Genomic DNA, 25,056 nt, shown 5'->3' on the forward strand with positions numbered 1-25,056 from the left:
AGGTGACGCTATTGTTGTTGTTTTTTGAAAAACTTACATCGATTAAAATACATGTAAATAATATACTCAAAAGTCAAAACTATCAACATTTACATGAAATACTGCCCCACTCGCATAACAGTCCCGTTTGAACTTTTCGCCACTTTTGAGTTAGCCCTATGATTATTAATTTCTGATTTACTTTCATAAATCATAACATAAATTGTGATGTTGTATGCCCAGGATTGAAAAAAATACCAAGTCATGTGCGTCCAATGTCTAAAGAACCCGCATAACAGTCCCGCTAAGAATTTACATGACCTGTAAACGAATTGCGGTCAAAAAATCTGTTGTAAGAAAAGAAATTCTCGAAGAGATTTCCATAATTTTCTTATTTAGGAATTCCGATGATAGTGTGGAAGAAATTTTTTGACATATGAAAAATAAAACCAGAATTTAAATTTCTTCAACATTTTTGTGGGAGGAATTCCATAAGAGATTTTTCTTGGATGAAATTTGAAAGTATTATTGTGTCTTCAAATTCCATAGTTAGTGTAAAATAATGTGGGAAATATTCTGGGTTCCCTGGGCATGCGTCCATTGTACCTAATTGCCACTTAAGATACACACTCGTGCAATTTCATTAAAGAGATTTTTAGCCCTAAGCTGGCTAATCTCTTGAACTCATGCCATGGCAAGCATTAGCATGGCAATTTCAATATACTGTGGAAATGAAAATAGAACGCTAAGTCAAAAATCAGGCCAAGTTGCAGTTGGAATGTAGATCCATTGAAAAAGAAGAAGAATCGCGTTTGATTGATTATTTGATTACATTATTTTAAGGCAAACATTTCAAAATATAAAAATTAGGTTAAAGTGCCCAATAGTGAACCCCCAACCAATAGTGGACCCTCCAGCCGTTTTTGCATTATTACAGCACAATGTAAACATTTTGCTATGGAATTCCATCGGGAGAACCAGCGAAAATCATTCGGCCATTTCAAACGATTTAACCGAAGGCCGAAACCCATCTGGCCAAAAATGTCATTTAGCTGAAGAAGTCGTTTTGCCGATTAGATCATAAATTTCTATTTATTTCTAAAAAATCGGAGATAATTTGCAGTGGATCAACACTGGAAATATAATGACTGTAATGACTGTCGCGTAGTAATTGAACATTGAATACATTGAATGAGACTAATTCGAACAATGCAAGCAAAAACCAAATTTTTGGTCACCTGCGTGTATGCGCCTCCCTCATAGTGACGGAGTGACGACGATTGCGTCGCCCCGCGAACGAAATTGAAAGTTAACAGAAGCCTGCCGCCGTCGCCGGATCTCGGTCAGATCGTGTGTAATTCTGCACGGTAATAGCAAGGTTGCCCATGTCGATCGATAGACGCTGATGGATCAACCCACCGGATTGGCGGCACCGGTCGCCACCTAGCTTAATCAATGACTATGAGCACGCAGGCCTGCATTCGGTTTAATATTGACCAGTAGGAGTGTTGGCTGTTAATGCTGGTGTCGGTGCGCTGGCTGTCGTCTGAACAGCCGATGCAGACGGGCAGTGATAGTGTGGGAGGATCGTCAGCAGGTAATCGCGCAATGTGTTTAGTTTGGATGCGGAGGGCGGCCGGGAGCAGCAAGGGTACACTGTGAATCAGTTTGCTTTTTCTTTCAATTATTTTTTCATTTGTTGACTCAGTTACACAAAAAGATAAAGAGAAAAAATGTCCCCCGGGTAGAGCTGTCTGTAGGTTCGCATAAGTGGACGTCGTCTCAGCAGCCGCAGTGAGTGCGAGGAAGTCAACACGAGGAAGTCGACGAAGCGTTCCCGGAGGTGGTTTCCGAGATTTTTTCGCGACCAAAAGTGCATCGTCGACGACCGCGCGCGACAGTGGAACCGAATCGTGGACGTCGTTTTCCTTCGATCGCATCTGGATCGGAAGTGTCGAGCTCCGATCGAGCGTGATTCGGGTTTGGGACGTAGAATGAGGATATTCGTCATAGCTGCGTGTGAACTGGCCATAATTCTGACGTGCTGTGCTCAAACGACCGTCATCAGTGAAAGTGATACTGTGCTGGGTAGGGAAGTGCCAAGCAGATGGGATAGCCTGAACCGACTCTTCGGCGGTGCGAAGCAGAATGCGGCAGAAGAGGAACGAAACAAGGTCAACTACGATATTTACGTAACACCGGCTATGTTCCGAAATGTGGAGGTGCGCTCGAAAAATCCATTGCTATCCTGGTTGGCAAATGTGCTGAACTTCGGCGGAGGCCAATCAGAAGGGGACCAGACCGTCGCAACCAAACCAACGGATTGTCCAAAGTGCAGTAAATATTACTATTATAATTTAGTAAGGGGTTCGGCTGCGGCTTTTATGATACGGGCAAATGTAATCAATTTGAACAAATGCGGATTCTAGTAATTTTCAATATGACTGCAAAGATTATTGCAGTAAATGAAAAAAAAAAACTGTTTTAAACAAGTTAAGCAAATACTACATAGACAATACATTTAACTAGAGTGTTCATATTAATTCATATTATTCATATTAATTATTGTGTGAATTATAACGTGTTGAAACAATAGATTATGGTTTAAATTACATTATGGTTTGAGCCAAAAAGTATATGAAAAATATATTTCAAGCTTAAGGTAATATTTGAATGAATTTTTAGGTGCATAAAACATAATAGCAGTCCTCGGAAAATGAATAACCTTTTTCTTGAATAAATTTTATTGAAAACTTGTACCACTTTTTAAAGGAAAACGATCCAGTTCAATTACCTGTTTTCTGTAGTTTTTGGCACATTCACACAACACCTTATAGATAAACAAAATAACCAGCGTACCGCTTGCAAACAGATTACATCTCTTCAAAGTATACAAAAGATAACAATGAGAGAGGAATGAACAATATATGCCTTGGTGTCACTATGAAGTTCGTTTTCTTTTCTCGTTATCTAGTCAACTGATTCACTGTTACACCCAAATGGCCTATTTCCAGGGCACAATGTTTTTTTTCTTATTTGAAAATAAACAAATCTGTTACTTCCACACGATAATAGCAAAAATCTGAGCTCCAGCCATATATATGCACTAGTTTGGATTGAACAGAAAAATATGCCCAGAATTATACCTTGAAAGATTCTCTCTGACTATCCTAGCATTTCACTGCCGTAATCTGAAAAAGTGACGTATACGTCATATTCTAAGAAAACGAGCAGTAATCATCGAGTTCTTTAACAGAAAAAAGGAAAACATGTTATAATGTAATTTGGCGCTTACGTAGCTTCCTCAGATTACGGCAGTTCAGGTGGCACCTCTGATGCACACTGGGCAGATCGGTGTTTTCGTTGGACAAAAGCTCTAGTACTCTGGGTAAACGTTCTAAAAACTTGGCGTCTTCAGCACATTATCTCAAAAAGACTAAGCTCCATTCTGATCACTTTTATTTTTATCTAGATAAGTTAAAATTTATTTAGATAAATTTTATCTTTCTCTGTATTTCTTCTACAAAGCTGTTTGTTTTAACATTTTAGATATAAGCTCCGAACCCACCCATGCTCTGTAACGTTCCTAAAAGGGGCTGTACGTTATTTTCTTTAAAACAGCGATTAAATGTTTATCTTTTTTTTCTCGCGAAAAACCTCTGGTAAAAGTCTTTTGAGCTCTATTATGTCGGAATGAAATTCCATATGAAACCTATATATGATATCTCCAAATTGGATTTTTGTTAATTTTGAAGAGGACACCTTTTTCTGAGCTACAATATATTTTTGATGTAGGACTTACGTCTTTCTTTACTATACTGGGTGAAACTTAAGATTATTAACGATAAGCTATTGAAAATCTCAATTCTTGTTAAAGCCAGCAAAAATTTCACATGTAACCAATCATTCCATTGCATTCCTAACACGGACATCAGAATGCGGTATGTCACGGGCCTTCGGGTCTACCGCAAGATTTTCTTTGTGTATAAAAGAAGCAGTGCCTGCCATGTGCGAGTCATTACAATTTGTGATAGCAGCGCATACTGACGTGCTTTCTGCTCGCGAATTTTTCGTTTCGTTCGTTCGTTCGCTGTGTTACCTACACAGCATGCAGTCGCCAGCGGTAGAACTGCCGGTGGGTCTGCGAATATGCATGGAAGAAGTGGGTGCATTTTTTTGTCGGATGCAGTTTTGTCGGTTACAATGGATGCACTCTAACTTTCATTTACTCAGTGACTGAGTAAAATTGTATTGCCGTCTCTTTTCTTCCCACGGAAATTTTACTCAATTTCCATCAAAAGCAGGACAACTCATAATTTTGAGTAATCCGACTTTTGACGGAAATCGAGTAAAATTTTCGTGGGAAGAAAAGAGGGGGCAATACAATTTTACACAGTCACTGAGTAGGTGAAAGCTAGCGTGTGCAATCGCCCATCGCATCGCTCGGAGTTCACGGCTTTAGGCCGATAATGGCTGAGACTGCGAGGGCAGCGGTAGAGAATAGACTTACAGAGATTTGGTCTGCTCATCCACGAGAAGCAATCGGTTTCATAATCCACATGATCCCGGGATGGATACGAGTCATGTCATTCGACTGACCATATGTTAAGTTGTGCTTGGTACTAAACGACACGTACATTAAAAATGGTTATACTAAAACGTTCTGATTTCACAGCAAAAAAAATCAACTACATCGACGAAAATAAAAATTTGATTATAATAATCAAACTCCATAGATCCAAAAGTTGGAAGTTAAATATAAATACGTTACGTTTATACAAGTCCTACGTCTACTCGCGGTTATGTTTAAAACATTACCCATTGCTCGTTTTTTAACACTCATAGACCCTACATTTAATTTTTTGAAATCCCTTTTTAAAGTTTTTGAAAATTTAACTGCTTGGCAGTTAGCTCACAGGTTGACAGCTCGGCTGACAGGATTAAGGCTCAGTTTTTACAATAAATTCAAGATAAGTAACAATCTTAATACCCATACAAACCCAATTCGGCAACATTTGGTACAATCATTCATAAGCATGAGCATGATTGACCGCCCACGGTTGCTATTATCATCATCATCATCATCTAGAATGTTTAAGAACTAGTGACCTAAAAACTAGCAATACCAGCGCCGGCCGTGTCTTAAAGCAGGTAAATTAAGGAATAGGCAGGAAAATGTTGACATGATATTCGCTTTGGTAGAACCGACGAGTCATTTGCACTTCCACGAGAAATCACTGGGATGTTGGATATATGGGGTAGGAGCTTACTCAATTCAGCAACATTTGGTACAATAATTCATTTCGAAAAACTATCTGACTTCTGTTCTTTAGGCTGTCTTAAGGTTGACCCATTTCAAGGCCTAAAAAATTGACGTTTTTGAAAAATCATTTTTTTTAATCATAATTTTCAAAATACTGGATTGATTTTAAATCTATACCTAACAATGTTCGTCTCCCGAGCAGGAGCGACGACTTCGATAACAGAAATTGGTATGAACTAGCCTTGCATAAGAGGTAAAACACCAAGAAATAATACCATTGTCGTGTTCGCTATTTGCCTGACTTTTACAGACCCTTTACCTCTGGGGACTCTCGAACGATCGCTGGCTCCAAAATTACTTACGCTTACTATTCTTTCCCCCCTTCCCACCTACCTGAACTCGCTCAACCCACTGGAAAAAGAACGGAAAGCAACTTTCAAAGTCAACTTTAAACTGTAACCACGGCAAACGCAATGGGAGTGAATTTTCCCAGCCCCGTGAAACGCAATACAACTAAAAACTCAAGCTAACTTCTTCAAATCACTTAACGACATTTATTCTCTAATTCGGGTTGGACTATTTTTAACGGTACGGAATGGAAAAAGAGAGCTTATCATGGCCATGAAAATACAAGCTCACATACCTGCGCAGGTTTTTACTTCTCGATGGACTGATGCGTTGGAAGTACTCCGCCGAGAAGATGGCGACGATGTCCTCCGACCAGGTTGTGGCGATGGCGGCCGATTGGCTTTGCCGCAGATGCTGCAGATTGGCGCGCAGCGATGGAGGTCGACCTCGAGCGATATTGCCGAAACTATAGATGCGGAGGGAGTGGCGGCTGGACGGAAGGCTTCCGATTTCGGAATCGAGAGTGGTCCGGAATAACCGTTCCCTCAAGCTAGAAGCTTCCTTTCCCTAACGACCCGGCTTCGCGTACCTTTCCGGTTCACCGAGCGAGGATTAAAAGGAAGACTACTAACCGTCGGTTCGGGTTCGGTCCAGCGTACGATTATTGACGACGTACGGGGACCGCACTCTCGGGAATGATCCACGGGAATTGGCTTGGGAATCTTACCTTCGACGGTTGATTGGCGACCGCCGAGTTTTCGCTTTTAGACGAGCGACTTCACTCCTCCTCCGTTTAACCACCTTTAAAGCGGGCCTTAACGCACGCTCGAGCTCTCGATGTCCGTTGGACGAACTGGCGGGCCCTGTAGACGTCACACGTATTCCCGTACCCGACTCCGGTCGAATACACAAATTCCAGCCCGCACCAAAAAGCGCAATGCGCTGGAAAGTCCAACGCGAATTCGTTTCATTAAAAAAAACTTTACATTAAACATTAAAATTCGTTTTACCTTTTTGTACGTTTCACTTAACTAACTCGGTGTTCGCGGAATTCAAAAAACACGTCCTAATGACGTCTGCTACGTTAACTGTTAATTTTAGAAATTTGATTAAAATAGACACAGAACAATTCACTCCAATCACACTTTACCTTTTAGTCAAACTAGCCAAAATCAACTTTAATGAAAAACTTTGTAATTTACTCGCAAACACTTCTGATCACCATCCGTTCACTTAGCGAAATGATCGAGTTCTTGTCTGAATTTTATAAAGAAACTTATCCTTTTGAAAAGTCGTCAATTATTTTAAATTTGCACCAAATAAATTTGAAATGGCGATAAAGAGTGCGCGCCTTCGGTGAGTCGATAAAAAACGAGCACATGAAAACACTACAACAGTACATGGTCAATTTCTATTTGGATAATAATTTAGTCAAGACACAAACCTCGTAATCGACATACAAATAAAAATTCAAATTTCTTTTCGTCCGGTCTTCAAATTATTAACGTAACGTAATGTTTCACTATTTAATTAATTCCAAATAATTTTAATTTATGATTTTACTTAAAAAGAGAAAAACGTCATAATTTCTTATTTTGACTTAATCGAAAATTGATCGCAAAAACGTAAAACGTTACAATATTCAGTTTGGTACGGCAGTGAACTCTATTCGATTGGGGTGTTTTGTGGAGTTCAAAGTACGTACGATTTCCTGCCAAGATGCGTCTCCGAATTTCTCTGCTGGTATCGTTATCGGAGGCCACAAGTACACGAATTTTTCAACCATCTCGATTTCATCACCACCGATACAAACTCGTGGTAGGTGGCTTGCGTTGTCCTTGTGACAGCGACTCTCCGTGGACAAGTCATGGCTTGCTGCTCGCCGATTGACACGCTGATGTGAAAATCTCAAAAACATCTCAAACCGCATATTTGCCTTCTTCTGTCATTAAAAATGCAAAAATTGCATCTTCTAGCACAACCTAATAAAGATAAGAAAATCCATGCTAATCCAAATCAAATCCAATGCAAATTTAATCCAAATGTAATTCAAATCCAATCCAATCTATTCCAAATCCAATCCAAACCCAATCCCAATCCAATAAAAAGCTAATCCAAATCCAATTCAAATCCATTCCAAATCCAATCCAAATCCGTACATTTAATCCAACTTTAAATTTCGCGAATAGTACACCATTAACCATTTACCATCAACTAGTACTGCTAGCCAGTAACTCCAAACTAATCATACGCATAATAAATTCAAACTTCCGAATAGTTTTGTAAAATCCGGCAACCTTATAATTTTTCAAATTCCAATATAAATTTCAAGATACTATATTTGGCTTTCCGAACAATTTCGAACAGTACAGCATTGAATATTTCTCCGTTTCTCTCAGATTTCGTTATACCGTAACTCAACTGGTAGTTCAATGTACGTCGCCAAGTGGCTTCATGAAATCTAAATTTGCTTTAATCAAAATCAATGCTCGCAGGACTTTAAAATTTTCTAGATTGTACACCATTTTCCGTTGGTCTTCCATACGCACCTTGTAGTTTCACAAGCTACAATACATTTTTTCGGCCACATTTCAGCCACGTCTTATAGTTTTCTAAACCACAAACCGATCCACCGATCTGCCAGACGCGCATTGTAATTTTGCAAACCACAAACCAATTTCTTACGGTCTTTCAGGCGAGGTCTAGATATTCTTCAAACCACAAACCATTTTCCAGCGGTCTTTCAGACGCGCCACCACAAACCATTTTCCGACGGTCTTCGAGACGCGTCTTGTGATTTGGCAAACCACAAACCATTCTCCGGTGGTCTTCGAGACGCGTCTTGTGATTTAGCAAACCACAAACCATGTTCCGACGGTCTTCGAGACGTGTCTTGTGATTTAGCAAACCACAAACCATTTTCCGGCAGTCTTCGAGACGCGTCTTGTGATTTAGCAAACCACAATTCATGTTCCGACGGTCTTCGAGACGTGTCTTGTGATTTAGCAAACCCCAAACCATTTCCGGCGGTCTTCGAGACGCGTCTTGTGATTTAGCAAACCACAAACCATGTTCCGACGGTCTTCGAGACGCGTCTTGTGATTTAGCAAACCACAAACCATTTTCCGACGGTCTTCGAGACGCGTCTTGTGATTTAGCAAACCACAAACCATTTTCCGGCGGTCTTCGAGACGCGTCTTGTGATTTAGCAAACCACAAACCATTTTCCGACGGTCTTCGAGACGTGTCTTGTGATTTAGCAAACCACAAACCATTTTCCGACGGTCTTCGAGACGCGTCTTGTGATTTAGCAAACCACAAACCATTTTCCGGTGGTCTTCGAGACGCGTCTTGTGATTTAGCAAACCACAAACCATGTTCCGACGGTCTTCGAGACGCGTCTTGTGATTTAGCAAACCACAAACCATGTTCCGACGGTCTTCGAGACGCGTCTTGTGATTTAGCAAACCACAAAACATTTTCCGACGGTCTTCGAGACGCGTCTTGTGATTTAGCAAACCACAAACCATGTTCCGACGGTCTTCGAGACGTGTCTTGTGATTTAGCAAACCACAAACCATTTTCCGGCGGTCTTCGAGACGCGTCTTGTGATTTAGCAAACCACAAACCATGTTCCGACGGTCTTCGAGACGTGTCTTGTGATTTAGCAAACCACAAACCATTTTCCGGCGGTCTTCGAGACGCGTCTTGTGATTTAGCAAACCACAAACCATGTTCTGACGGTCTTCGAGACGTGTCTTGTGATTTAGCAAACCACAAACCATGTTCCGACGGTCTTCGAGACGTGTCTTGTGATTTAGCAAACCACAAACCATTTTTCGGCGGTCTTCGAGACGCGTCTTGTGATTTAGCAAACCACAAACCATGTTCCGACGGTCTTCGAGACGTTTCTTGTGATTTAGCAAACCACAAACCATTTTCCGACGGTCTTCGAGACGCGTCTTGTGATTTAGAAAACCACAAACCATGTTCCGATGGTCTTCGAGACGCGTCTTGTGATTTAGCAAACCACAAACCATTTTCCGACGGTCTTCGAGACGTGTCTTGTGATTTAGCAAACCACAAACCATTTTCCGACGGTCTTCGAGACGCGTCTTGTGATTTAGCAAACCACAAACCATGTTCCGACGGTCTTCGAGACGCGTCTTGTGATTTAGCAAACCACAAACCATGTTCCGACGGTCTTCGAGACGCGTCTTGTGATTTAGCAAACCACAAACCATTTTCCGACGGTCTTCGAGACGCGTCTTGTGATTAAGCAAACTAAAATATATCACTCGTCACAATTTAACCATTTGAATTCAACTCACCTGAGGCCACAAGTACACGAATTTTTCAACCATCTCGATTTCATCACCACCGATACAAACTCGTGGTAGGTGGCTTGCGTTGTCCTTGTGACAGCGACTCTCCGTGTATGCGTGTGCACGCCGCGGAGGTCTGACTAGAAGAGGCCAACACACGCTGAAGGCATTTTACTCAAACCCCACAGTCCTCTCGTGAGCCACTTCCTATCATGTACTTCGTTTCATCCCTTTTCAGTCTGATGTAGGCTTCCTCCATCTTCTTAAAACTACGTGCCATAATATCAATGTCGTCAACGAAACCAAATAACTGGACGGACTTCGTGAAAATCGTTCCGCTCGTGTCGATCCCCGACCTTCGTATCACCCCTTCCAAAGCGATGTTAAATAGCAGACCCGAAAGACCATCACCTTGCCGTAACCCTCTGCGCGTTTCCAAAGAACTCGGGAATGTCCCTGAAACTCGAACTACGCACATCACCCGATCCATCGTTGCCTTGATCAATCGTATCAGTTAATCCGGAAATTTGTTTTCGTGCACAGTACTAATATTATAATGTCTGTAATACCGAATATAAGATACATCCTCATTTTCGGATGTTACGTGTTGTCTGTTTTGCCCAGTTTTGCCCATATTATGTAAAAAAATGATACATCATCTGATATTAGGAATAGAGGGAAAACATAATGATTTCACATCTAGTGCCGTAATCAAATAATGTCTACACAAACTTATTATATACTTGGTGTACAATGGAGAAATAACAAGATAAAATATACGGTTTTCAAAATAAAAGAAGATTGAATTTTGTTACGGTTGGTTTTATTGTGCTCGTTTAGTTGTAAATATTCGATCAAGTCTGTATCATTTGTGCTATTTTGTGTATGTTTTATTTGTTGATTCTGTGTCTGGACTCAAGAGGAAAGCCTGAAAGTAGGCAATATAATGTTCAGTTGGGATTTGTCCCAAGTTCGTTCCAGACACAGACATCGAATCGTTGATGCCAAGTGGCATTAATTGATTCGAGGTGCCCAAATAGGATAAGAATCCTACACAAAGGCTCAGCTATGAATACAGCAAACTAATTGCTGTAGACAAAAAGCGCGATGCGCAATAAAAATATATCTGCGGGATTTGGCTGATGGACCAAAATCTCATATGAAACCTCGTCGTTTCCCGTAGTGGGCACCACCTAGCCGTCTCTCTCAGGGCACCAGGAGAGAACGTGCATTATTTTAATTTATTAATTGTTACATGTTGCTTAAGTATCTTTATGTTTGAATAAAATAAATTTGTTACAAATTACAAAATTACAAATGAATTCAAGATCCTGTGGAGAGAATATAACAATAAAGCCAAAATGGCCATTCAAAAGCGTGTGTTCGGAATATGAGCCATGTTCGGAATTTGAGTCGAAACGGTATATGCAACATCCGTCAGTTGCCCGTTTTGCCCGATGCTCTTGGAATATCTTCCTTTGTTTAAATTGGACGAAACTAAGAACAAATTCAATACAGCCATACTACCGTGATTAAGTTGATGGAATCTAATGCAGGAAATATCATGTTATGTATACCATGGCAGGGGGGGCCTCCTTAGCCGTGCGGTAAGACGCGCGGCTACAGAGCAAGACCATGCTGAGGGTGGCTGGGTTCGATTCCCGGTGCCGGTCTAGACAATTTTCGGATTGGAAACTGTCTCGACTTTCTTGGGCATAAAAGTATCATCGTGCTAGCCTCATGATATACGAATGCAAAAATGGTAACCTGGCTTAGAAACCTCGCAGTTAATAACTGTGGAAGTGCTTAATGAACACTAAGCTGCGAGGCGGCTCTGTCCCAGTGTGGGATGTAATGCCAATAAGAAGAAGAAGATACCATGGCAATTATCCGTTTTAGCCGACTCTCCCCACATAAATGCAAATGTCAATACATCATCTTATATTCGACAGAGAAAAGAAATAGAAATGTAATAAAATTCATTGTGATTTTTAAACAATGTGTACGAAATATAACTGGGGATGTCTTTTTTGTGCAGCCTTTGTCAGTTATCCGTTTGGCCCAATTCCCACCTTTCTAATATCTTCCTTTGTTCAAATTTAGCAAACATAAAAACGAATTCAAATAAACTGTTGTGTAACGGAATCTTATGCAGTAAATATCAGATCACGCAGGACCCAGGACAGGCACTGTTGAACGCATTCCGCATGTCGAATATTATTGCTGCGTAGCGCAACGGATACCGGGCCGCTTGCATTCGCTGGCGACATTTGCAGTGTCAATCACCGAATTATTGGCGCCCAAAGTAGACCGTCTTCACCGAAACCTGAATTGCTCGCTCGACAATCCCCCCGCCTCCTGCACGTACGGCTACAGCCTGGAGGAATAAAGGCTTCCCCAGACCTAAGCGATTTCATCGCCGCGACCGCGACAACTAGTCGCCACGATTCTATCGTTGGGTCGCTGCAGGCAATGTTCCATTTACCCTTCCATTTTAACGGCGACATAATCGCAGTCTCCAAGCGATAGAATCGCGTCTCGATTGTCGCATCGCGTGTGTTTGTGGGAACCTTAACTCCTCCAGTAGCTTTCCTACAGTATCTATTAGACAGATTGGTCTGTGTGCTAACGGGTCTCCTGGTAACTTGCTAGGTTTCGGTAACAGGACCAAACGCAGTCTCTTCCATATATCCGCGAATGTTCGCTCGTCCAGGCATCTATGCATGGCTGACCTGAACATATACGGATTTGTCAGTATGGCTGCCTTTAACGCCATGTTCGGGATCCCGTCCGAACCAGGTGCATCGCTCTAGCCGAGGAACTTTGCCACCGTCTTTAGCTCCTCTATCGTCAGCCTCGCCACCTCTTCATAGTCTGCTCCTCCCCAAGCTGCTGGCGGCAAATGGGTCGGGCCGTGATGCGGGAATAGTACTTCAATTATCGTTTTCAGCCTCATTGGATATCGCTGTGTCTATGTGGGTACATGTGTATAAGTGTGGTTTTAGAAGAGTTTGTGTATTTAGATGCTTTTACAACGACAATTATTTACAACGATTTTCTGAACGAATGAATCCTAGTGTTAACGCACGATTATAATAATGTTTTCTCTACATATGCTCTATCATTCTTCCACAGCATGTGGCGTCTCATTGGTAACATCTCGAATCGTGGGCGGCATCATAGCGGACATAAACGAGTTTCCCTGGATGGCTATGCTGCACTACCGGGGGACATTTTACTGCGGTGGTACCTTGATAGGCGATCGCTATGTGCTAACGGCAGCGCACTGTGTACTCAACTTTAAACCCAGTCAGATTACTGTGAAGCTGTACGACACACGAGAAGCACGGATGGTTACGAAATCGGTCGAAAAGCTGCAAGGGAACGACCGATTTAATCTGGACACCTTCAACAACGACATTGCACTGATAAAGCTGCAAAAGACATTGAATGTGAAGGATCACTTCGTGTCTATGTGCTTGCCAATCCCGGGAAAAACGTTCGCAGGATTAAATGGGACTGTTACCGGATGGGGGAAACTTTCGAACGGATCACTGTCGCATACACTGCAGCAGGTTAAGGTGCCGATCATGACCAACCAGCAGTGCAAAAAGAGTGCTTACCGGGCGTCACGGATCAGCGATAATATGCTGTGCGCCGGTTTTCCGGAAGGAGGCCATGATGCTTGTCAGGTAAGGTGTTTGTAGAAACTATTTCAATTCCCATTATTCTATTTTCAATTTTGTATCTCATTTGTGGAATGTAGCAGCCAGTAGTGGTAGGTCAATTAATGATAATAATGTGGAAACCTGGCCATTAGTTAAGCCGATCGTATTGTAGCATCCCTTAGTCCATCTAAATGTGGAAAAATATGAGGGATAAAGTGCCTATTGGGTCCTTCATTGGAACAAAATCTACATGCTTGTTTAAGGCAACTTATTGCTTATATACATATGTAGCCTAGCCCATAGTAATTATGGAGAACGGACGGTGACTCAAAGGGTCGGAATTTCACCATAAATAGATGGATTTGTTATGGTTTTGGCCAGAAGAAAGTAAGTCATTTGTCCATAACCTGTCTAGCAACGTTTCACCCTGCCTCCGTGAGGCAAATAGCGTTACCGGACAATAGCAGAAGTTGTGTCCATCGTATAGAAAAATCGAATATGATGGTACTTGAAGAGAACGCTTGTGAAACGATGTTTGGCTGGTAGAATAATGGGGTGCTTCATTACGTCAGACTCCTCTGAATACTCCAAGCGTTCACCAAATCATTAAGAATGTCGCAAAAGTAAGGATCATACCGGATTAGGTTCGAGGGGCAGAGGGGTTCGTCTTGGTTAACGAGCTTACTAAATGTGACAGATAGGAGAAAGCAACTGATAGAATTTCTTATTGGATGCAGGAAACGAGCTTTTTCGTTCATTTCCAATTCTAGCAGTTTCTACTAGAATAGTCATGTTGAAGGTATAGTAGTATACATGAAAACAACGGTATGGAAATTCATTTCCAGTTCTAGCAATTGCTAGAACATGAGAAATATAGTTAAAGATACAAAGTAGGAGAATGGAACGGACCTGGGATTGAACCCACGACCTCCTGCGTATGAGGCAGAAGCAGTAGCCATATGACTACCAAGCCTGTTTTATAACGTTTTTTCCCGAACAATAGCTTTGCTTCAATACATCTAAGGTCACAAACGATGTTAACACTTCGTCTGCAATCCGAATACTTGATTTCGAGCCATCAAACTTTACACGGATCAGCTCAATTCAGTTTCGCCGGGAAACAATGTTCAGACATTATCTGCCACAGCTCACTTCTTTCCACTGAATTGTACGCTGCTTTGAAATCAATGTACAGATGATGAGTCTGCAAGGTGTACTCCCGGAACTAATCAAGGATCATCCGCAGGCTAAACATCGGATCCGTCGTTGATTGGCCCTCACGAAAACCTGCCTGGTACTATCCAACCAGCCGATAAGCGGTTTTTCATCCTCACATTTTTTTTTGTAAAAATGTGGTGGGTCGATTAATGCAGCTGCTTACTTACGAGTTTGAGAAGCTCGACCGGGATCTCGTCCTTCCAAGCAACATTACTGTTTTTCAGTTAACGTAGAGCCTCCTTTACATCATCCATGTCTAACCTGCTCTGCAATAGAACTTCTTTTTCATCGCTCAACAAATCTTCGAAGTGCTCCTTCCACCGGGCTGCCTCATAGTTTTTTCTGTCAGCAAATTTTTTCATCGGTCATTGCACATAGCGGCCACTGGCGCAGTCTTATGACGCGCGCCATTAACAGTCGCGTAAAACCTCAACATATCGTTCCTATCCATGCCCCGCCCTGCGCTTCAGCTATCACACTCTCTCCGTGCTGCCTTTTCTTGCTGCGGTGATGTGTTTATCTTCTGCTCTTGCTACACTATACCGTTCTCTATTGCAACGGGTACGAGCTACTATCATTCGACTCCTAGCAGCATTTTTCTCGTCCTTCAGTCACTGATACTCTTCATCAAAACTACTACAGGCATACCTCGATTATATGGACTTTTTCGATGCAAAAAAGTCCATATAATCGAATTTTCCATATAATCGAAGCAAAAAAAATTCTCAAAATGTTTTTTAAACTACGAAAATAGTTTTAATACAATAAAAGAAAATATCAATTTATTGCCTTAAAGTGTAATCCGCACGTTTGGGCTCATTTTATGATGACACAGAAAATTTTGATTTTTTATGACCGTTTTTCAGTCGCTAGTTTGCACACCGTTCTAAGATTACGTTAGTAATGAAGACTTTTTTTTAACCAGATCATTGATTTGGTAGGCTCAGTCGTGTGTGCCACTTTGCGGAACCACAATTCTCAAGTATGCTCATCCGGGCGTTTGACGTTGTAAACGGTTTTGCGTGGCATCACGCTAGATTTTGGTTTGTCAGGGAGCATCTTTCGGATGGCTTCGTGGTACACGGTACAGAGAAACAGAAGTAATGAAGACTTCATCAAGCTTAATGTGGACATAAAATTACACTTGTTTAAAAATTCTAAATACAGTGCCTACCCCCTTTAGCAAACGAAGTAAACACTAAATGTACGGAAAGCTATATGCTTCAAAAACAAACTTTATCTGAAAGCACTGGCACTTATACATTATCGTTTTGATCGCAGCAAATTGAACCGACGGAGATTTTTTCCCATTGTCTCCTATTGGAAATTGGCCGGATCGGACTATGTCCTCTGATGTTATGGCCTAAATACTTTATATGCAAAAAACGCCTATAAACAATCACTCTTGTCTGACAGTTATAAACCGATCCGCTTGCAACAAGTTGCGGTTGATGGGGATTCCTACAATTAATTTAAATGCATGTAATTAAGGATTTTCATTCGCCTGTCAGTGACATTTTTTACCAGTGTCAATCGCATCCACACCTGCAAAGTAGATATCAAGGTTTATATTTTGGACCTGTGTGCTTTTATTATTGGCAGTCAATTTCTAACTGAACAACGGAATGAAGAACTGGACACCGTAACCAGAAGTCACGGTTATAATGATTGGAAAATCTTACAGACCATATTCTTGATTATATTGTCGCAATTGAATCCTTCCTATCAATGTGAATTCATCATTAAATTGAAATAATTCTTGCTGCCTGCACCATTTGTAATCTTCTTTAAACAGCATTAAGAACTGCTAACTCACGTTCCCGATAAACAATTTGTCTGCCTGCCTTTGAAAATCAGTATAATGCGCAAGCTTTGTGCTGAACGAACATAAATATCGGGATATTCGAAAACTTTTTTTGAAAGTCTTTTTGTAGATTTTCGCGGCATTAACAGTGGGGGGAAAATAGTAATCTCTCACCAAGCCTTTTTTTTCTTTCCCGCAAAATAATTTCTCGGCGAAAATATGCATGTGAGTGAGCATCTTCTGCTCGTGAGTATAAGTGAGCATTACGATCGCTGGTAGCAGTCATTAAAAAAAACTCTTTCAGTTTCTTGGACATACTTCTAAAAGATTTGCTGGATGGTAATGCATCATCATCTACACTCAATTCCACGCACCAAAATCAGAAAAAGGTTGGAAGTAAAGGTCTAACAGCTAAATACGGCAATCTGTTAGACTGACAAGCCGGTTCACGTTTTCTTGTATCAGAGATCACCTAAAATACGTGTTATCTTTCCCCCACATATTTGTAGGGACGTGGCCATGGCTTTTGTTGATGAATGAAATACACAATTACAATCAAAGTGCAATGTAAAAATGGTTAATCAATCTAAGCAGCGGGCCATATGATTTAGTATGCGCTTTCATATATAGATTCGAAAACATGCCATACTGGTCCTAATTTGCCCCAGTGCACCTTAATAAATATAGAATCAATGTAAAATATGACGTGGAATATTCAACAGCTTTTCAAACTCTCAAAACACGAAAAAAAATAATCGAGGTAAAAAGTCCATATAATCGAAGTCCATATAATCGAGGGTCCATATAATCGAGGGTCCATATAATCGAGGGTCCATATAATCGAGGTATACCTGTATTTCGTTGGCATCGCTGCACAGTGCCCAACACTTCCTGCGCTGTTGTAGTCACAGCTTCGTGGATATTTTCCCCACAATCCGTTGAAATCTCCTATATGCTCTGCAACCCCTTCAACTGCCAAGCGTTGGGTAATGATCCGGCCGACCAGTAGATAGTAACAGATTAATATCAGAACTTGTTATTCGGTTACAGCAGTTTTTTATAACAACAGTTGTTAGAAAACATGTAACATTAGTAGTTAAAATAACAAAAATTGTAACAAAATCTCTTCTAACTTCAACAAAAATATTAATAAATATGTTATTAATTCAAAAAAAATATAACTCGTTGTGTTACATAAAAAGTGGTAAAAATAGCTGATACTATAACAAATTATGTTATTGAAAAGATTATTATTATCCACAATGTAGGCAACTTTGTCCAGATGGTTCAACTTGGAATGTAGGTTTATCATCTCAATCAGTCCAGTGGGGAATTTTAAATTCATCACATGTTTTTCCACTCCCATCATAAGGGTATTATACAATCAGTTCCGTGGTGAATTTGAAATTCACTACATGTTTTTTCACACCCATCTTTAATAGGTGAAATACGATATACTACTTTTCATATAGTGCTGAAACTGAAGTCGATTGTTTAGCATAAGTATGCAAATGATTCTACGATTGTATCACCACTATGTGCGTTATGGTTCTCTCATTCCATACTCTTTGTTATAATCATAATTTCGATTTATGTTATAATCATAATTACGATCATGAAATTTTCTTTCTTCCATTCCATCTTTGACAGACAATTTATAACAAAATTATTGCAAGTATTGTTAATTGTTACACATATTGATAAAATTGTGATAATATATTGTTATGACTAACTTGTCGGGGAGTCGATGCTCGTGCCTCTGAATAATCTTACATATATAACATTCGAGAAACACCGTCCGTTGATTTGCACATGGTCTATTTGTCAGCAGGTGTCGCAACTCGGATATTGCCAGGTGTGTTTGCAGACATTTTTACGTGCAAAATAGGTACTGCAGGTACCGTGTGGGACCGAAATCCGTACAGCACCGAAATCCGTCCAACCCATGAGATATCAATAAATTAAAGGGGGTTCAAGGTAATTAATGTAGAAATAATTTATCTTGTCCTGTTCAGATACTTGGCAGTAAGCTTTTAGGGCATAGAAATGGAAAGAAGGCTTTGCAATTAAAACAGCATAAATCGAAAACAAATCGCCACCCACCAAACGCGGAGTTTTTGCCGCCATTTTGTTTTTGGGTAGAGCATTATTGCACCAAAAGTAATTGTGTTTCTTTGCTAATTGCGAATCATTACATAAGATAAGCGGAATACAAATCGAAGGGATCGCTTCTCAAGGTGCGTATCGAACTATTTACAGTGGTAGTTTAGTCAATTAGATTGTATCAATTGAAATATTTAGTTAAAAATAGCTGTACGGATTTGCACTTCGCATTACTCATTTATCACAGTGAGAACAGTGAGGAGAAATGAGAAAAGAGAAGTGAGACGGAATGCGGAAAATAACCAGTGGTAAGTAGTAAGTGAGAAATGCGATGTTAGAAAGAGAAATGAGATGTCTCACTTTTCACTTCTCACTCTTCGTTTCCCACTTCTAATTTCTTACTTCTTTTTTCTCACTTGTTATTTTTCAGCTAGAAGTGAGAAATGAGAAGTGGTATATAAGAAGGGACAAACGAAGATTGAGAAGTGAAAAGTTAGATGTGAGACTTATCACTGGTTATTTTCCGCTTTTCACTGCTCACCGTATTCAAGGGAAGTAAGAAATATCAAGTGAGAAGTAAGAAGTGAAATGTGGGATGTGTGCATTGAGAATGAGACTTTTCACTTCTCACTTCATTTTTATCACTTCTCACTGTTTACTTTTCACAGTGAGAAGTGAAAAATGAGTGAAGGCAGAAGTGAAAAATGAGATGACTCTCTCATAACTCCTTTTTATAACTTCTCACTTCCCAGTTATCATTAATTAAATCACACTTTCCATATGCACTGAGGTCGAAGGAGGTCCAGGTGAAGATTTCTTTCGGTCAAGGAATGTAATTGTCGCTGAAAAATGCAAAAAAACAAGCAACAAAAAAAAATTAGTGATAACTGCAGAGAATAAAGACAATGTTGCGTTCCATTTTATCTGCAACCAACATGGAGAAGTAATTGTTGTGAACTTTTCAAACTGCAATTACCTACTTGTAGATTTCAGAAGTAAAACTCAAATCATGTTAACAGATAGGGTAACTGTACCAGTTTTGGCTATGTTCCTAATTTGGTCAGTTTTTCACATAACTCCGAATACGAAGCGATTTCCGAGGGCTTTATTAGCTGTAACAGGAGATACATCCCTTAAGCTTTTTCGCTGTGGAAAATGATCGATAGTTTTTGAAAAATGTGCATCTCGCTCGCTGCGCTCCACGCCGTCTCGTACCTGCCGGATCGGAAGCGAACATCATCTTTGCAGGGTTGCTGTCCGACATTCTTGCAACATGTCCTGCCCATCGTACCCTTCCGGCTTTAGCTACCTTCTTGATACTGGGTTCGCCGTAGAGTTGGGCGAGCTCATGGTTCATTCTTCGCCGCCACACACCGTCTTCTTGCACACCGCCAAAGATGGTCCTAAGCACCCGTCTCTCGAATACTCCGAGTGCTTGCAAGTCCTCCTAGAGCATTGTCCATGTTTCATGTCCGTAGAGGACAACCGGTCTTATAAGCGTCTTGTACATGACACATTTGGTGCGGTGGCGAATCTTTTTCGACCGCAGTTTCTTCTGGAGCCCGTAGTAGGCACGACTTCCACAGATGATGCGCCTTCGTATTTCACGACTAACGTTGTTGTCAGCCGTTAGCAAGGATCCGAGGTAAACGAATTCCTCGACCACCTCGAAGGTATCCCCGTCTATCGTAACACTGCTTCCCAGGCGGGCCCTGTCGCACTCGGTTCCGCCCACAAGCATGTACTTTGTCTTTGACGCATTCACCACCAGTCCAATTTTTGTTGCTTCACGTTTCAGGCGAGTGTACAGTTCTGACACCTTTGCAAATGTCCGGCCGACAATGTCCATGTCATCCGCGAAGCAAATAAATTGACTGGATCTGTTGAAAATCGTACCCCGGCTGTTACACCCGGCTCTCCGCATGACACCTTCTAGCGCAATGTTGAACAACAGGCACGAAAGTCCATCACCTTGTCTTAGTCCCCGGCGCGATTCGAACGAACTGGAGTGTTCGCCCGAAATCTTCACACAGTTTTGCACACCATCCACCGTTGCTTTGATCAGTCTGGTAAGCTTCCCAGGGAAGCTGTTCTCGTCCATAATTTTCCATAGCTCTACGCGGTCTATACTGTCGTATGCAGCCTTGAAATCAACGAACAGATCGTGCGTTGGGACCTGGTATTCACGGCATTTTTGAAGGATTTGCCGTATAGTAAAGATCTGGTCCGTTGTCGAGCGGCCGTCAACGAAGCCGGCTTGATAACTTCCCACGAACTCGTCCACTAATGGTGACAGACGACGGAAGATGATCGGGGATATCACTTTGTAGGCGGCATTAAGGATGGTGATCGCTCGAAAGTTCTCACACTCCAGTTTGTCACCTTTCTTGTAGATGGGGCGTATAACCCCTTCCTTCCACTCCTCCGGTACCTGTTCAGTTTCCCAGATTCTGACTGTCAGTTTGTGGAGGCAAGTGGCCAGATTTTCTGGGCCCATCTTGATGAGCACAGCTCCGTTACCATCCTTACCAGTTGCTTTATTGGTTTTTAGCTGTTGAATGGCATCCTTAACTTCCCTCAAGATGGGGGCTGGTTGGCTTCCATCGTCCGCTGAACTGACGTAGTCATCTCCTCCGCTGCCTTGATTTTCACTGCCTGTACTCTCAGCGCTATTCAGATGTTCCTCGTTCCTCGTTCCTTATCCCGGCACATTTCGGCTCGCGGCACGAAGCCTTTGCGGGATGCGTTGAGCTTCTGATAGAACTTGCGTGTATCTTGAGAACGGCACAGCTGTTCCATCTCCTCGCACTCCGGCGGCGTTTCTTCTCCTGAAAAAGGCGGGTCTGCTGTCTCCGCTTCCGTCTATAACGTTCCACGTTCTGCCGGGTACCTTGCTGCAGCGCGACCGCCCGCGCTGCGTCCTTCTCCTCCAGAATCTGTCTGCACTCTTCGTCGAACGAATCGTTCCGTCGACTTCGACCCATATACCCGACGTTGTTCTCCGCTGCGTCGTTAATGGCTGCTTTCACTGTATTCCAGCAGTCCTCAAGAGGGGCCCCTTCGAGCTCACCCTCTTCCGGCAACGCTGCCTCGAGATGCTGCGCGTATGCAGTGGCGACATCAGGTTGCATCAGTCTCCCTAGGTCGTACCGCGGCGGTCGTCGGTACCGAACATTGTTGATGACGGATAGTTTTGGGCGCAGTTTAACCATCACCAGATAGTGGTCAGAGTCGATGTTAGCGCCACGATATGTCCTGACGTCGATAATGTCGGAGAAGTGCCGTCCATCAATCAGAACGTGGTCGATTTGTGATTCAGTCTGCAGTGGTGATCTCCAGGTGTACCGATACGGGAGGCTGTGTTGGAAGTAGGTGCTGCGAATGGCCATATTCTTGGAGGCGGCGAAATCAATTAGTCGTAGGCCGTTTTCGTTCGTCAGCCGGTGAGCGCTGAACTTTCCAATAGTCGGTCTAAACTCCTCCTCTTGGCCAACCTGAGCGTTCAAATCTCCTATGATTATTTTGACGTCGTGGCTTGGGCAGCTGTCGTACTCACGTTCCAGCTGCGCGTAGAATGCGTCCTTATCATCATCAGTGCTTCCGGAGTATGGGCTATGGACGTTGAGTATGCTGAAGTTGAAGAACCGGCCTTTGATCCTCAACCTGCACATTCTTTCATTGATCGGCCACCACCCGATCACGCGCCTTTGCATATCGCCCATCACTATGAAAGCTGTTCCCAGCTCGTGTGTGTTGCCGCAGCTCTGGTAGATGGTATGCTTACCTCTAAACGTTCGCACCATTGATCCCTTCCAACAAACCTCCTGCAGCGCTACGATGCCGAATCCACGGTCCTTGAGCACATCGGCGAGTATGCGTGTGCTCCCGATGAAGTTGAGAGATTTGCAGTTCCACGAACCGAGTTTCCAATCGCTAGTCCCTTTTCGTCGCAGTGGTCTTCGCCGATGGTTCCGGTCCGTACTCTTTTGTTGATTGTTCGTTGCTTATGATTTTTAAAGGCTGGCTTGCAGGGCCTGACACCAAACCCCCTAAATTTCCGGAGGACCATTCCTCCTTATTTCCGGTGGACAATGGTGCACAGTTTCACTTAGAGTCCCTCGCTGGCACTCGGACGATGATCAGCCGCCCCTAAAATGGAGAACAGACGCTGTTGTGAGCCGATCCTGACATGGAGAACACACGCTCAATAAGATTTGCACCTCCGGAGAGGAACAAAACCCACCCCCCCCCCTTCCCTGTCAGCATACGACCATAGTTCCCACCGGGGTTGGTTACCCGATCTTCCCTAAGGTTGCTCGTATCCCGGCTAGCACCACGGGGAGGTAGGGATAGGAGTTGCTGGGTAAGAGGCTAAGGACCGCGAGATGGGTCTATTTTATTCCTTCAGGTACTCGAAGTACCAATGGTACGCTTTACCCAGCATTTGCCGTGCCAATCATTATCATTATCATTGACGATCATTATCTTTGTTTTATGATGCGTCAGCTACTGCCTCTTGCTGCGCAACCATGCCTCAACGGTCATCGTTACGTCGTCGGTGAATCCCACTAGCTTGACTTCTGACGGGAGCTTTAAACTGAAGAAATCGTCGTTCATTTCATTCAACATTTGGATTTGGATTGATCTCTGCGAGACACCTGCATTTATACAAGCCTTAATTTTAATGTTGGGAAACACTAGAATCTCATGTTTCCGGAATCGAGCCAGCCTAGGGCTGGAAGTCTCCTTAATAAAGATTCTAAAAAACTAAAATCTTATGCGCAACCCAAATCAAGTTCAAATACCACCAGACTAATGACCCGTCTCGTGGTTTGCATTATAGCACCATTTTTACGATTTTTACGATTTGTGAACATGAAATACACCTTGATTGGGTTTTGACACCCTTTGGAGCAAAATCATTCTTTAAATCGCATGAGAGTTTTTCATGAGGCGTAGATCATGGAGATTTGAGTATGATTCTACCAGCACTGTTTCCTTCATATCGTAGATCATTGTTCGATACTAGAAGTGGCTTGCGCACGTCAAGCGTTATCACCTTACTGCATGCATTCTATGGCTACTCGGCAGTGCCAACCATAGATTAATTGGCGTCTTATTTGGTCCGTCCTTCCTGAAAGCGAAAGCCGAATTGGTCTCTCTATATTCCACGAAAGGGGCCTGTTCAGGAACAAATACACCAGTACAAATACACACTGTGGGGTCTATCAGACAGATGGGTTTGTACGCCGTTTGTTCTCCTGGTGGCTTGTCAGGTTTCGGTAACAGGACCATACAGTTTGGTTCATTGTTTCTTCGAAAATTTGCTGTTATTGTACCGCTTGGTCAACGTTTCCCAAGCAACCGGATAGCTTTCTAAAGTTATTTTGAGCGAATCAATAATTATTTTACCCTTGTAGGTAGATAACCCTTAAAGTAGAAGAATGTTTCTACCTCAAGCAGATCTGACTGCCGGTGGGTCAAATGTGTGAGCAGATACCTAAAACTTAAATATGTATCTATTAATCTATTTGTATATCTAATCACCACATTAAAAGTTCGTGAATTCATGAAAATGCCATGAAGATTATGTAGTAGAAACAGAAAAAAATCTATCGACATGGTGCTGTATACATGATCAAGTGTGCCATAGAAGATGATTTGTACAAAAACCCAAGGTTTTCTAATTTATAATTATTTTTTTCAGGGTGACAGCGGAGGACCGCTCCAGGTGGGTAACTCCAAATTCCGAGAAATCGTCGGCATCGTATCGTGGGGCGAAGGGTGCGCTAAGCCGAACTATCCCGGTGTGTACACCCGTGTCAACCGATATTTGCAGTGGATCAAGAGCAACGCGAAGGACGGCTGCCTGTGTGAACCCCCGGAAAAGTAATTACCCACCTGTGTCGTCCAGTCAGTAGCTTGCCAACCAACGACGAGATGATGCATAGTCTAATTGTGTTATTGTTATTTTAGTTCTATTGTTAGAACGCAGGCTGTAAAATGTGGAAGCAGAATGATTTAGCAAAATGCCAATAAATTATTTTTATTGAGAAAAGTTCCGCCGGTTACGTGTACGTAGCTACAAAAACCGTATCGCGTGCACAGTGAAATTAATAGCGAAGTTCATTCGTCATTCAAGGCCGTTGTAGAAAAACCTGTAGAAAGTAATTGAAAACGGATGTTTATGCGTTCTTTCCCACCAAAGGCAGTCTGGTAAAACCCCAACCTTGTCCAAGCATCTTCACGAGCTATAGACGTCGTTGAAGTGATGATCGCGACCTACATGTGGCCTGTCGGATTACTTTCCACCATCGTCACTACTGGCCTTTACAGTGGACATCATTT

At 42.1% G+C, this 25,056-nt stretch overlaps 1 protein-coding gene across 1 annotated transcript; it reads left to right on the top strand.

The window, feature by feature from the left end:
* The first annotated feature begins 1,590 nt into the window (after positions 1 to 1,590).
* Positions 1,591 to 24,698, top strand: LOC134205497 (trypsin-1-like). Its single transcript, XM_062680782.1, has 3 exons — positions 1,591 to 2,316; positions 13,051 to 13,607; positions 24,416 to 24,698. Exons 1-3 carry the CDS (start codon positions 1,974 to 1,976, stop codon positions 24,599 to 24,601), a joined length of 1,086 nt encoding a protein of 361 aa, XP_062536766.1. The 5' UTR covers positions 1,591 to 1,973; the 3' UTR covers positions 24,602 to 24,698.
* The last annotated feature ends 358 nt before the right edge of the window (positions 24,699 to 25,056 follow it).

The sequence above is a fragment of the Armigeres subalbatus genome, chromosome 1, assembly GCF_024139115.2.
Source record: "Armigeres subalbatus isolate Guangzhou_Male chromosome 1, GZ_Asu_2, whole genome shotgun sequence".
In the NCBI taxonomy this organism is placed as follows: Eukaryota; Metazoa; Arthropoda; class Insecta; order Diptera; family Culicidae; genus Armigeres; species Armigeres subalbatus.